The following is a 14065-nucleotide window of genomic DNA, read 5'->3' as shown; positions in this document are numbered from 1 at the left end:
TATTTAAAAAAGGGGGAAAAAGAGAGAGAAAGAAACAAAACACACACACACACACACACACACAAAACACAAAACAAAACCAGGGTCGCAGGTTCCATCCCCATATGGGGAAGGCTGCATATTCTTGCATTACAGGGGGATGGGCTGGATGACCTCTAGGGTCCCTCGAACTCTAAGGTCAAGTCAAACTCTGAGGTACTGTTTCTAGGTTGGTAGGATAGTAGTGTTGTTAACGCCAAGTTTGCAGGTTCAATTCCCATATTGGAAGCTGCATACTCTTGCAATACGGGGGGCTGGACTAGATGACCACCAGGGGAGGAAAAAACAAACAAACAAAAAACAACAACAACAAAAACTCAGATTCTATGAAGCAGATGTAGCTTGGGGGTTGCATAACGCCATAACCTTCAACAATTTTCTGATGGAATTAGGGGCACCCTACCATATTCCTACTTTTTCCACACCTTTAAAAGATTCCACATCCTTAAAAATTTTGGTTATTGAATTCAGATTTGTCCCCTGCGAGAGTCCGGGATGCACAGTAGACTGCTTTAAATGGTGTCTAGTCCAGGTGTGTCCAAGCCCACGCCAAACAAACTTCAGCATTCTTAATTAAAATAAATAAATAAATAAGTATTGTCAATCCAGTCAGTGTGCATAATATTGAGTCACATTATTGAGAATAAACCCCGCTTCCTGTGGGGTCCTGCTTCCTAGGCGATGCAGACAATATTGGGGCATTGGCTGGTCATCAGCATAGATATTATCAATACTCGGGGGCATATTGTTTGGTGACTGTTTTTTTGTTTGTTTGTTTTTGTTTTTGGCAAGAGCAATATTGGTTTGCAATCTTATTTATTCGATTAGAACCACAGGGACACGTCAGGCTGTTTCTATGCTTGGTTGCTGATTAACCCACTCCCTCCCCGTTAATTGCCTGCGTACATTCTGCCCATTGCAAATCTCATTGATGGCAGTATGAAACAGTGCTTTAAATAAGAAATAAGTACACCAATAATAATAATTATTAATATTTAATAATAATAACAATAAGCACCGTGCAGATATTTACAATCTCAAATATCTTTTGTTAGTATCGAATATAATTGGATTAATGTTACTATTGCAATAATACATATTAATAATAATAATAATTAAAACAACAACAAAGCATATATTACAATCCGTGCTTTCTATCGCTTTGTCCTGGGCCCTGTAGGTTATTTTGAGAATGATTTTGCTGGGCTGCTTAGCCTTGGGCTAAGGATGGCATGGTTTGTGTACCACTAACAGCCTTACTTAAATATAAAATTAGAGGTCTTTGAGGCCAGGATTCCAGTTCAGAGCTCATTCACTTTTGGTTGGGAATCCCAGCATATATTAGCACAATATGAGGGTTTATGCTGTTGGATCTTTCGAGATCCAAAACTCCCCTCTTCCAGAGTTCTTCACTTCCCCTAGCACGCATATGGTGGTTTCAGTCTCTGGGGACTCTTGAACTTCGCAAGCCAGGCCGGCCATTCGGGGCGCTTCTGGCTGGGTAAACCGCTGGACTTCATTCCTCTTCATATGGGTGTACTCCTGACTGAACTTCTTGGATCTTTACAAGGGGATATCTCTCTGGCAGGACAATTGGTAATTCTTTCCACATTATCAGATTCAGTCAGGGCTCCTTCATGGACACCAGTGGTGCATGAAGTTGGCGGTTACATACAATTTAACCTTTCCAAGTTTCTTCTCATTGTAGTGGCTCTTCACCCTGGTGGAAGGACTTCAGAGATCTCTGTGTTTGTCTTTGGATTGATAGTCGAGCTGTCGTAGGTGTCCTTGCAGAGCAGGCGTCGAATTCCAAGAGGATGTCGCTCCGCTCTGTGCATTCGTGCAGCTTTGCCTTAAGTTTATCATCAACTTCTCAGAATTTTTTCCCGGGGTTACTAATGGCATTGCGTTGACATACCTCAACGGGCTGAGGGAGTAGTGACATCTTATAAGAGGGCCTGGGCGGATGTGATGGACTTAGGTCCAAAATCATTGGTGTCGGACTTTGTGGCCTTTTGGCTTGCCTGGTTACTATTGCATGCTATTTAACCTTTGGAAGTTTCTTTCATAATAGTTCCAGTTCACCCTGGATGGAGGACTTCAGAGATCGCCACGTTCCTTTGGGATGGATAATCGAGCTGTCATCGGTACCCTTGCAAAGCGGTCCAAGATGATGTCACTCCCACTCTGCGCAATTGTGCAGCTTCACCTTAAGTTTCTCTTCGACTTACCAGCACATTTATTTCTGGAATTACTAACGGCATCGTGATGCCTACCCTCGATGGGCTGTGGGAGAAGCGACATATTGGCTCTGTCCACTCTTATGGCTGATTTCATTGACTTTCGGTTCAAAGCCTTTGGCTTTCAGATTTTATGGCCTATGGGGCAAATCTGGGGATATCAGGCACAGTCAGCCCTCCCGCCACAGATCAGGTGCTTTAATACCTTGCCTGACTGCGTTACCTGGACGTGTGGTTAAGTCTTTTACTAGCCTGACAGCAGCTATTCCTCTCTTAGCTTAAAAAAAATTGAATAAGAATCGGTAAAGGACACCAGGCAATTCCTTCAGTTAAGGACACCCACGCCTGGCCCCTTCATCATCCATCAGCATGGGTGTGCGAGCTCCCTGCCCCCGACCAGTCTGTCAAGGGCACTTGGTTATCCGACCTAATTCTATCCGATACATAACTATTGCTTCACATTCGTCAATCAAAAAATGGACAGGAGAGGGAAGAGTCCCTGTGTGGTACTGCACATTCCTTCCGAATTCGGTCTGCTACAGCAGTGGTACACATGGGCCTCTCATTGGAGAGAATAAAAGATTTGGGTCAATGGAAGTCCAAGCTTACAAGGGTTACCTCCGCTGCACAATGTGACTAAGCAACTGAGTTCGGCAAATCACTTACATTCTTTTGCTTTGTTCTCAGGAGATAATACGGTGAATATCTGGATGGTTGATCACAGTACCATGCCCAGGCGCGCGCCCTTGATTGGAGACTGGGTCCCAATTTGGGGCTACCTCCACGGGTCAAAGTTTCCTGCTTTACAAGGAGATGGAAGTGCTGGGACAGACTCCTGCCAGCTGTGTAGGCCAAGGCCGCCAGGGCCGCCTCACAAAATCCCCCTGTTTTCTTGGAGGTGCAGCCCGGTGGAAATGATTTGGTTTACTGTAAAGGCGTTGATTTGCACCGAAGATTTTAAAGACTTTGTCGAGCTGGGGACTGCCTTTCCAAATCTTGAACTATCTTTGGTCTTCACTGCTGAAGAGACACATTTTGTGCGACTTTCACACCCCTGCTGCTATTGATAAATGAAGGAAATTCTTGGTTCTGGCAGTGGCCAGAGTGGTTTCAGCTTCAAATGGACACAGTGACCAGAAAGGTTTCAGCTTTGAATGGACAAACTATCTTGTGCCCAGCCATAGGATTCTGAGAGGCCCCAGGGTGAGTCCTAGTTGAAGGACTCACAAAACGGTGGTTAATCCTTCACAGACTGCCAGCGCAGCAGGCTGGAGTCATATGACTGCAAGGCGTTCCTGTACCGTGTTGATGGCATTCACCTCTCAAATGAGGGAAATGGTGTTTGGCTTGCTGACATTCCTTTTGCAAGGCGTCCCTGTACCGTGTTGATGGCATACACCTCTCAAATGAGGGAAATGGTGTTTGACTTGCTGACATTCCTTTTGCTATTAGGTATTGGTTGCGGTTGTGGGGGTATTGGCGGCGAGCCCTTTGGGCTCGATTGGCGGTAGGCATTGGATTATCTCGTGAAGGTACAGGTGTGGGGGGGAGGTTGCGGCCATCACCTCCCCCAAAATGCGGAAAGGTACTCCCTTAAGGAGTCCGGGGGCGTTGCCAAGTCCGAAGCCGTGGTAGGTGAGGGCCAGAGGGCACGCCCCTAGCGGTGGCCCCAGGATGAGCTCCTAGTTGATGTGCATCGCAGGACTCATCCAACGGTGGTTAACCTTTCACAGACTGCCAGCAGAGCGGGCTGGAGTCAGATATAGTCGGTTAGATCCAATGCCTAGGCCAATACCCCTCTACATCCGTAATCAATAAAGTTGTGGCCTTCTATGCCCATTAACCTTATGCAATGTGTCTAGTGTTTTTATTTCTCGGGGAGGCATCGGGGTATCGCCACACAAAGTCTCTTCCCCACCTCGGGGGGAGGAGATGTTGTGGGCGCCACGAGGCCTTCACGTGGGGGGGGAATGGTTAGCATTCCCCCCCAGCCCATTGGTCATCTCCCTGCCGCGGCACGCCCCTAGCACAGCCAATTAGGTCGCTCTGGGGGGCGCGGCTCGCCTATTTGAACAAGAGCGCGGCAGAGACTCTGCCTTGCTTCTTCTGGATTCAACAACTGCGTTTCTCCCACCCACCTCCCCCACGTAGGCAGGGTTTCTTCGTGACAGTGCTATGGACTACGGTTGGTCGCCTATTGGGGCCTGGTAGGAGTTTTTCCCACTTGGCAAATTGGCTCAGGCCTTGTGGTTTTCGCCTACCTCGTAGCTACTCGTCACAACTTGGGTTTTGGCGGTAGGCATTGGATTATCTCGTGAAGGTACAGGTGTGGGGGGGAGGTTGCGGCCATCACCTCCCCCAAAATGCGGAAAGGTACTCCCTTAAGGAGTCCGGGGGCGTTGCCAAGTCCGAAGCCGTGGTAGGTGAGGGCCAGAGGGCACGCCCCTAGCGGTGGCCCCAGGATGAGCTCCTAGTTGATGTGCATCGCAGGACTCATCCAACGGTGGTTAACCTTTCACAGACTGCCAGCAGAGCGGGCTGGAGTCAGATATAGTCGGTTAGATCCAATGCCTAGGCCAATACCCCTCTACATCCGTAATCAATAAAGTTGTGGCCTTCTATGCCCATTAACCTTATGCAATGTGTCTAGTGTTTTTATTTCTCGGGGAGGCATCGGGGTATCGCCACACAATAAAAATAAAAAAAATCTTCACAATAAAAGTAAAACAGCCTTTTAAAAATGAACTACACCTACATGGGCTTTGAGAAATACTCAGTTTAATCTGTTGCTGACTAATTCCCCACCATTTCTAAAAACTAATTTATAGGTACTGAGTAAGTTTATTGATATTTATACAATGCCCACATTTTGCTTGCCTAGAGTCTTTGAGTTATAGGGGGCCTCTAGTGCTCAATGCAGAAAATCCAGAGTTTGAGTATCCTCCATAATGCAGCCTCTGCATGAAGACTGTGGAAGAGTGAGCAAGAGCCATGGGCCCTATTGCCGAACTGCATCTGTCAAGTAAGAAACTAATGCTGAAAAATCCATCACTGATACCAGGGAGAAGGAGAACTCTGAGCCTAAACCTCCACTTGCTTTGCAGCTATACTCAATGGTGAGAAAGGCTTTGGGAGTAAACCCCGAGGAAAAATCCCTACCCACTGCCTTGTGGGATATTTTGGGGAGAAGAAAGGGTTAAGGAGTAAACCCTACACAAATCTGGAGTGGAGTCCCTAAGGCAGTTGGATGGCACCTTGTACATCTCCTTCTTCCAACTCCTGTAGCCACGATGACGCCAAATGCATTGCTAAGCTTTCCTTTGGCCCACAAGCGAAGCCGGAGTGGGTGGGTCTTGCCATCTGGACAACCCAGGACCTCCATACACTCTGCCCAGGCTTGTGCTCACTTCAGTGCTCCTAACACAGCAGAAGCAATGCTGGAGGCAGCAGTTATGAATAACTGGTCTCTGCAGCCACAACAGGCGCTGTGATTCTCCAGCAGTTTAACTTCACCCCTGGAGGTGCACTCTATTGTCTCTCGAGACAGATGGATTCCAACAACGGACACACTTGGTTTGGTCTACTTTACCCCCCCCCCCAAAAAAATCTCCCTATGTGTATATATTACAATATATGTGTATTATAAAGCCGCCTTGAGTTCTGTCACCTGATCCCATGGCCCAGAAAAACAGCAGACTCAACCAAGAAGCAGAACATAAACCAGAGCTATGCAGATAGTTCTCAGTATCTCTCAATGAACTATATAAAGCAAAGAAAAAAGGGCTAAAATCCGAGCCACAGTTAAGTGTGTTGGGAACACACTCTGGACATAATCAGATTCATCTCTCAAGTAGCCCTTACTGTTGCTTTCAACTGCTCTACTTCTCATTCCGCCATGTAGCAGAATGGCTATCATTCATTCCCATGGGGGAAAAGGAAACACTTGGGACGCAACATTGCTGAAAATGCAAGACCTGCTCACACGATGCGTACAAGAGTCTTTCCAAACCTGGTGCTCTCAAGTTGTTTTGGACCACAACTCTCATGATCCTCAACCATTAGCTGTGCTGGCATGATTATTGGTCCAAAATAACTCAAGGACCACAAGTTGGGGAAGGTTGGTTTAGGGGTTTGCAACATAAATCTGTATGTGCAGCACACAGACAAACATAGCATCTCCTTTGAACACCCCTTAGACATACAAGGTTGTTCATATGCAACCTGGCATTCTAATGACTGACAACTCATGACCGAAAGAAATGAATATGCACACATCAAAAGGTTCAGGACACGAAAGGCTCCTCATGCATTCGATGGATCATTTCAGTGAGTTGTAAACACAGGCAAAGATCAAACGAGATAAGCAAGTGATTTATGAGGCATGCCTCTGAACATCAGAGCAATCCATGTGGGTCACTTACAGATGATAAGGCATTCTTCAGTCCAGCTATTTGCGCAGATGGAGATGAGGCCGAATCATGTTCAAACATCTGCTGCAGCTTCTCTCTCTCCGTCGAGATTGCACTGAAAGCCGACTTTAAGGTGAAGTACACTGTAGAAAATAGTCAAAGTTACAGAAACAACACAACCGCAAGGGCAAAATGTGTGCAGAAGAGCAGCTGGAGAGACAAACACAGCATGGCAAAAAGCAAGAATTGAAACATTTCTGTTGCTGATTACATAAATACTAAGCAATGTGCTTTGCAAGATTTTAATGTAAAAGGGGGGGGGATACAGATTCATAAAATAAACACACACACAAAATCCACAATGTAATGCAACTGTGGGCAATGATTATGATAATTTGCTCATGACCAGATAAGCCTTGTATTTAAACACTCACTTGGCAGCTTTAATGAATTTCATGCAGGTGAGTGAGCAGGCTGGCAGAGAAGCAGCAAATCGCTCCACCCCACCAGCCTGTTCCCTCTGTGGTCAATATGGAAATGCAAGAGCTGACACAAGAGACAGAGCAATCCATCCCTCCTTTGCCTGCGCAATTGGTAGCTCAAGTTTCCATGCTGGCTAGAGAAGAGATGGTTTTCCGTCTTCTACGGACCGTATGGAAATGCAACCTACTATTTATTAATCTTGCTGCTTTGCACAATTCTAGGAACAGTGGGAAATCCACAATTTAAAAACCTCAGAACGTACTGTGTTTCTCCGAAAATAAGACACTTAATATATTTATTTTTTCTCAGAAAAACGCACTATGGCTTATTTTCAGGGGGTGTCTTATTTTTTCTGCCTCCTCCTGCCGCGGCCGGCATTGCTGCTGTGCCTATCACTATGTCTTATTTTTTGGGTATGGCTTATATTCCTTGAATGCCTAAAAATCGCTTCGGCAGCAAATATACTAAAATTGGAACGATACAGAGAAGATTAGCATGGCTCCTGCGCAAGGATGACACGCAAATTCGTGAAGCGTTCCATTTTTTTAAAAAAAGGGAACCAGGCAGGGGTGCCCTCTATCACCCCTATTGTTTATTTCAGTCCTGGAAGTGCTATTGTCAATGATTAGAAAGGAGGAAGAGATTAAAGGGGTAGGGGTAGGGAAAAAGCAATTGAAATTAAAAGCCTTTGCGGATGATTTGGTTTTGACTTTACAAGAACCTGAAATGAGAGCCAGTGTGGTGTAGTGGTTAAGAGTGGTAGACTCGTAATCTGGGGAACCGGGTTCGCATCTCCGCTCCTCCACATGCAGCTGCTGGGTGACCTTGGGCTAGTCACACTTCTCTGAAGTCTCTCAGCCCCACCCACCTCACAGGGTGTCTGTTGTGGGGGAGGAGGGGAAAGGAGATTGTTAGCCGCTTTGAGACTCCTTTGGGTAGTGATAAAGCGGGATATCAAATCCAAACTCTTCTACTCTTCCTCTTCTTAAAGCACTGAATTTGATTCAAGAATATGGAAATGTCGCAGGTTTCAAGTTGAATAAGGGTAAAACCAAAGTGTTAGATAAAAATTTAACATCAGAGGAAAGAAATGATTTAAGGGAGGCCACTGGTTTGTCTTTTGTGAAAAAGGTGAAATACCTGGGTGTAAATTTGACATCAAAAATTTGAATATGTATAAAGATAATTATGTAAAGGTATGGAATGAAATTAAGCAAGATCTAGATAGATGGTCGGATATAAAACTGTCCTTGTCAGGCCGTATTTCTGTAGTAAAGATGAATGTATTGCCAAAAATGTTATTTTTGTTTCAAACATTGCCAATTATTGATAAAATGGGGTGCTTTAAGGAATGGCAAAAGGTACTTTCGAAATTTATATGGCAGGGGGGAAAAACCAGAATTAAATATAAGCTTTTAACAGATAGCAAAGATAGAGGGGGCTTCTCCCTGCCAGACTTAAGAATTTACTATGAAGCAGCTACTTTTTGCTGGTTGAAGGAGTGGTTTTTGTTGGAAAATACAGATGTGTTGGATTTGGAGGGGTACGGCAATGTATTTGGATGGCATGCTTATTTATGGTATGACAAGGTCAAAGGTCATAAAGGTTTTAAAAATCATATAATTAGAAAGTCCTTGTTTAATGTGTGGAATAGATATAAAGATCTATTAGAAAGGAAAACACCTAAATGGATTTCACCTATAGAGGCGAAGGCTCAAAAAAAGTTGAATATGGAAACCAGATGGCCAAAATATAGAGATATTTTGATAGAAGAAGGAGGACAGTTTAAGCTAAAAACATACGAGCAGTTAAAAAGTAAATTGGATGACTGGATTTACAGAGGGATCTGCTGCCCCTGACACTAGGCACTAGGCTTCTTAGCAGGCTAAGAGAAGTCCTGCAGCTTAGTAACTTTTGTGGGCTTGTTTGCAAGGCTTCCCTACTGATCTAATAACTTTTGTATCTGTATTTGGCATTATATTCCCACTCTATCCTCTGTGCGATAGGATTAAGTGGGGATTGGAGCCTAGGTCCAACATGAACTGCTGCACCAGGCTGCTTCCCAGCAATATGAAAAGCAGTAAGCACCTAAACTGAAATGAGTTTTAAGAGCATTGATCTTCGGTGTGTTCATTTTCTAAACAACAAAATACAAATGAACAGCAAGTAAGGAATGCAAAGCTAAGGGTTAGGTTAGTTATTTTCATGTTACGTACATCTGCAGCCTTGAGCAAAAAAATAACTTGGCATGTTATCACTGCAAGATACAGGAAATATGTAACACCAGCTAATGGTGGACCTGGATGATGTAACTACCCATTGCCTAATGGTAATCTCATCATTTGGGCACTTTTTCCAGCTGAAGTCAATGTTCAAAGTCACCATGCGATGTCAGCTACAGGGCTCTAGGTCACAGTTTCAGTCCTTATATGAAACTGTAAATCCTTTGTAAGAGGGACAGACTACAAATGTATACTAACAACGATACAGGGAGGGATGGCAGCAGGAGGAACCAAGATACCTCTGAGGCACGGCTTCTCTGGGTGCATAATGAAGTATTTCATCATTATACCGATGACAGGTAAAGGTAAAGGACCCCTAGACGGTTAAGTCCAGTCAAAGGCAACTATGAGGTGCGACACTCATCTCACTTTCAGGCTGAGGGAGCCGGCGTTTGTCCACAGACAGCTTTCTGGGTCATGTGGCCAACATGATTAAACACTTCTGATGAAACGGAACACCGTGACAGAAACCAGAGTGCACAGAAACGCCATTTACCTTCCTGTCATAGCGGGACCTATTTTTCTACTTGCACTGGTGTGCTTTCAAACTTCTAGGTTGGCAGGAGCTGGGACAGAACAATGGGAGCTCACTCCGTTGCGAGGATTTGAACCACCAACCTTCCGATCGGCAAGCCCAAGAAGCTCAGTGGTTTAGACCACAGGGCCATCCATGTTCCCCTATGCAGGGATAGCTCAATTGGTAGAGCATGAGACTCTCGATCTCTTGGCAGTGGTTTTGAGTCCCATGTTGGGGGGAAAGATTCCTGCACCGCAGGGGGTTGGACTTGATGACCCTTGGGGGTACCTCCCACCTCTACAATTCTGTGATTCTGCACAAACACAGCTTCACCTCCTAACCCTGAGCAAAGCCTGAACTAACTAATGGATTTAATCATGCAAAGCAACATGGAGATTTAAAGCAGCTTCAAAAAGCCAGCGTTTTACCTACAAAAAAAGATGGTGTGAGGTGGGAAAAGTAACAGAATATTTTCTGTGATTAATGAAATGGTGTTGTTTTTTTTTTTTTTTTTTAAAAATCCTTTTTATAAAAGGCTTGAATAATTATCTCATGTCATTTCCAAGGTTTCCTTTCCCTTTGCAACTAGAACACTGTTCAAATGAATACAGATGGTATGATTTAGCAGACGTACTAATAAAGTGTGAGCTGCTGGTTTATTTATTAATCTTGCAAAAGGGCTGACTGGTGCCAGCTAGAGCTGGCCTCATAGCGCCTTAAAATGATTTCCCCCCCCTATTCTGCATCCACTAAAAATAGGTTACTACCATAGCAACCCCCTTACATCACAAATGCCAAGTCTGAAATTCAGGAAGCTACGTTCAACATCTGTACACACAAACCAGATGCAATATACAGCTGCATTTTCAGATAAAGGCTTTCACAACTGCTCTTCAGGTTAGAAGATTCCCTAGACTTACATAAACAGTTCAAAAATGGATTAGATTGCCACAAATATTCATGAGGGGTGTTGGATGAAGGCCAGCTTCAGAGAATTATGATGAATGGGGAGGATTTGCAAAATGGACCAGAGCATTCTTTTCTAGATGCCTCCTTAATATGTGCGCATACATAAAGTTATGCATTAAATCAGATAAGGCTGAAAGAAACAATAATTACGTAGTCTGGTTCAAGCTGTTCAAAAGGAGGTCCAAAGCTCAAATCACAATTCCATACTTTGATAACTCATTGTGCAAGGGACATTTTAAAAGCAACTGAATTCTTACAACATTAACTGCACACCACTTTTTTACTGGATTTCTCACAAACCCCACCTCTAACTTCCATGTTGTTGTTTATATAAAAAAATTGTCCCATTTACCTTTGTGTGCTATGTGACACAAGTCCTCTTGCATTTTAGAGAATTCCGATGTTGTTTCGGAACCATTAGAGTAAATTTTCTCTTCGCCAAAATCTAACGTGGACAAATTGGGGTTGGAAGCGTGCAGTCTCAATGGACCAGAAAGAACAGTTGGGACCTACAAGGAACACACACCGGCGTTGCGATATTAGTACAAAAGGTTCCAGGTTGCCAGCAACTTACATTCAAGATTCAGAAAGGAAGGGAAAGACATTGATCTGAAACAGACCATTGCCACTTGCAAATCAGAAGGAGCCCACCCCCACCCCTCTGTACACACATTTTACACTACAGTTTTGTCCATGTAGCTTACCCAAACCCTTAGTTAAGGGTTTTGAAGTTTTGCTGGAGCATTTCAAGTGGTGCTCTTCATCTCTGCACCTTCCTCATTGAAGCTTTCCTTCCTGCTGTTTCTCTTCTCACTTCGGATTGCTCAGAAAATCGATGCTGGGCTACTCTCTTTCCCTTAAGTTGTCCCCTCTATCCTCTGCTCCAGTATCCTTCTCTAGACCTTACCCTGAAAACTCTCCTGCTCCTTATCCACTATTATAGTTCCTTCACTTGTTCACTCTATTCTACCCAGAGTCATTTGCCAACAATTCCCTTCTGCCTCCTTCGCCTAGGAACTTCCTTATTCCTTGAACACTGTCACTTTCTCCTCCCTCAATACCCACATTTTCAAGCAAAACCGTGGTTGAACAATCCCAGCTTCACTGGGAACGACGGCTATACCACACCTCGCTTTCCCCCTTACTTAGCCTCACTACCCCTTTACCACCCCTTGGTCTCTTCCTTCCCTTCTCCTTATTTCTTGATTTATTTAACAACATTTATTTCCCGATTCACAAGCAGATGCCCACAGCAGCTTACAATTGAAACACTAAATGGCAAACCATGTGCTTGGGCCTAATGCAATCATTTCTACTTTCTTTACAGACTCTTTGCAAAAGAACCCCATGAAAGCCCAAATATTATATTCTTAGCAAAAACAACAACAACCCGACTTTAAATAAGTGTGAGTACTGTGGGATTTGCGTGTGCATGGGGGGGATGGGGACGGACGGACCTGAGGTTAATTTGAGGCCATGCCAATACCAATGCAAGTGTCAATTAACATGTGCTTAAAAGGTGATAACAGAGTACATCATTCAACTCCCTTTTCTGGGTCCAGAATTTGATCCTCCCCTCCTCTGTCGATCTATCCAATTCCCCCTCCCCCTCTCAGTTCAACCGTCTCCTTTCTTAGCTTTATTCAAGCTTCCTGCTCTCTTTCAGAAAGTCCCCACCTAACCTGCGGAGGAATTTGTCAATCACTCACCTGAAAGGATGTGCTCCAGCTCCTCATTAAATGCTTTGCTGAATTCAAAGGATTGGAGGTATGGGGAAGGAAAAGGTAAGGGGTGGTGGGATTGCTAGGCTGGAGTACGGACATGACAGAAAGCGCATTGGCCAATATATTAGGGGTGGGGTGGTATTTGACCGGTCAAGAACATAAAAAAATGAAACAAAAACATAAAACTTGGTCAATTGACTGGTCAAATAATAGACAAGCATTTAAACACGTATGCTATAAAGATAATTTGCTAGTTGCCCAAAGAGCTAGGGGACCTCCCAGAAGCTTTATAGAGCACTGTGAAAGAACACTTGAAGCCCTTCCTCCCCACTGGAAACGCAAACAATTCAAAGGAATAATGGCTTATGAAACTGATGGTCTAGGCTGAAACAGCGAAATTAACTGCCAAACTAAGAGGACATCATGATTAAGGAGGAATTGGGACCATTGATAGATTATCTATCAAAGTATCACCCAGACATGAAGTTGCAGGCAGGATTTGAAATATAAGCAGTGGATTCCCAAAAGACCTAATGGTAGTGAAGTTTAGATAATAAAAACAGATCTATTGTTGTGCAATGGTGTGTGGGTCTGGCCCCACCTGCTACTGGAATGTCCCCCTCCCCCAACAGATTACCATGGGGTGATGAGGACCTTGGCCTGAAAAAGTTTCTTCATCCCTATGCTACAGGGTCAATTTCTGGCTAGCCAATAAGCTTAGACCAGTGTCTCTTCCACGAGGACTGTTTGTGTATGTTTCCTTGATGCTTCCAGCCTGAAGCATGAGTTCCTGTTCAAAGATGGCTGTGGTTACAATACGTGACTATTAGAAGAAGCTCGCCCATGCTGCTTAAAAGTGAGGGAGAAGTCAGGAAGTCAGGGAATAGTTGTTCTAAAAAAAGTGAGGAGTGGGCTCGCATGCACAGCCCTGATTCCTTTAGGGCTGCACAGCAAGGGACTCTCACTGTTTGCATTGCTGTCAGATGACACTGGGATGTTAGTCCCAGCCATAGGTGCCAACTTCCAGATTGAAAAATCCAGGATCGGCAGCTGCGCGGAACCGGAAGTTGTGCTGCGGCCATTTTGGAACTGGGCAGAGTGACACCGGAAGTTGCTTCTACGCAAGCTCTGCCCAGTTCCAAAATGGCCACAGAGCCAGAAGTCGCGCTGTGGCCATGTTGGAAATGAGCAGAGCAGCACCGGAAGTTGCTTCTACGCATGCTCTCTCCATTTCCAAAATGGCCGCAGCGCCAGAAATCACTTCTGCGCATGTCCAGAGACTCCAGACATGCGCTGAAGTAGCCTCCCCGGGCCGGTAAGAATCCGGGGGATTTACAGGGGGTTTTGCTGCCAGAGGGAAACGGCTGGAAAAACGGGGGTTTCCCGGGGAATACAAGAGACT

The 14065-nt window shown here is 44.7% G+C and overlaps 1 protein-coding gene and 1 non-coding gene across 11 annotated transcripts in view; one reads left to right on the top strand and one right to left on the bottom strand.

Moving 5' to 3' along the window:
* OSBPL3 (oxysterol binding protein like 3) overlaps positions 1–14065 on the bottom strand; it is a 103906-nt gene that overhangs the window by 33939 nt on the left and 55902 nt on the right. For 9 of the 10 annotated variants that reach the window (XM_060280714.2, XM_060280717.2, XM_088653487.1 and 6 more), the window contains 2 exons: positions 11292–11448; positions 6701–6831 (listed from right to left, as the gene is read on the bottom strand). In XM_060280714.2, coding sequence (XP_060136697.2) covers positions 6701–6831; positions 11292–11448 — 288 coding nt within the window. Of the gene's footprint in view, positions 1–6700; positions 6832–11291; positions 11449–12648; positions 12748–14065 lie in introns of all 10 variants that reach the window. The other variant, XM_088653492.1, reaches the window with a different exon arrangement.
* Positions 7616–7718, top strand: LOC118092400 (U6 spliceosomal RNA). The gene has a single exon (XR_004693515.2). It is a non-coding gene; the product is annotated as a U6 spliceosomal RNA (small nuclear RNA).

Source organism: Zootoca vivipara, chromosome 11 (assembly GCF_965207765.1).
Source record: "Zootoca vivipara chromosome 11, rZooViv2.hap1.1, whole genome shotgun sequence".
NCBI classification, from domain to species: domain Eukaryota; kingdom Metazoa; phylum Chordata; class Lepidosauria; order Squamata; family Lacertidae; genus Zootoca; species Zootoca vivipara.
The sequence above is the reverse complement of the archived record's forward strand: the minus strand, read 5'-3'. Positions and strand labels throughout refer to the sequence as shown.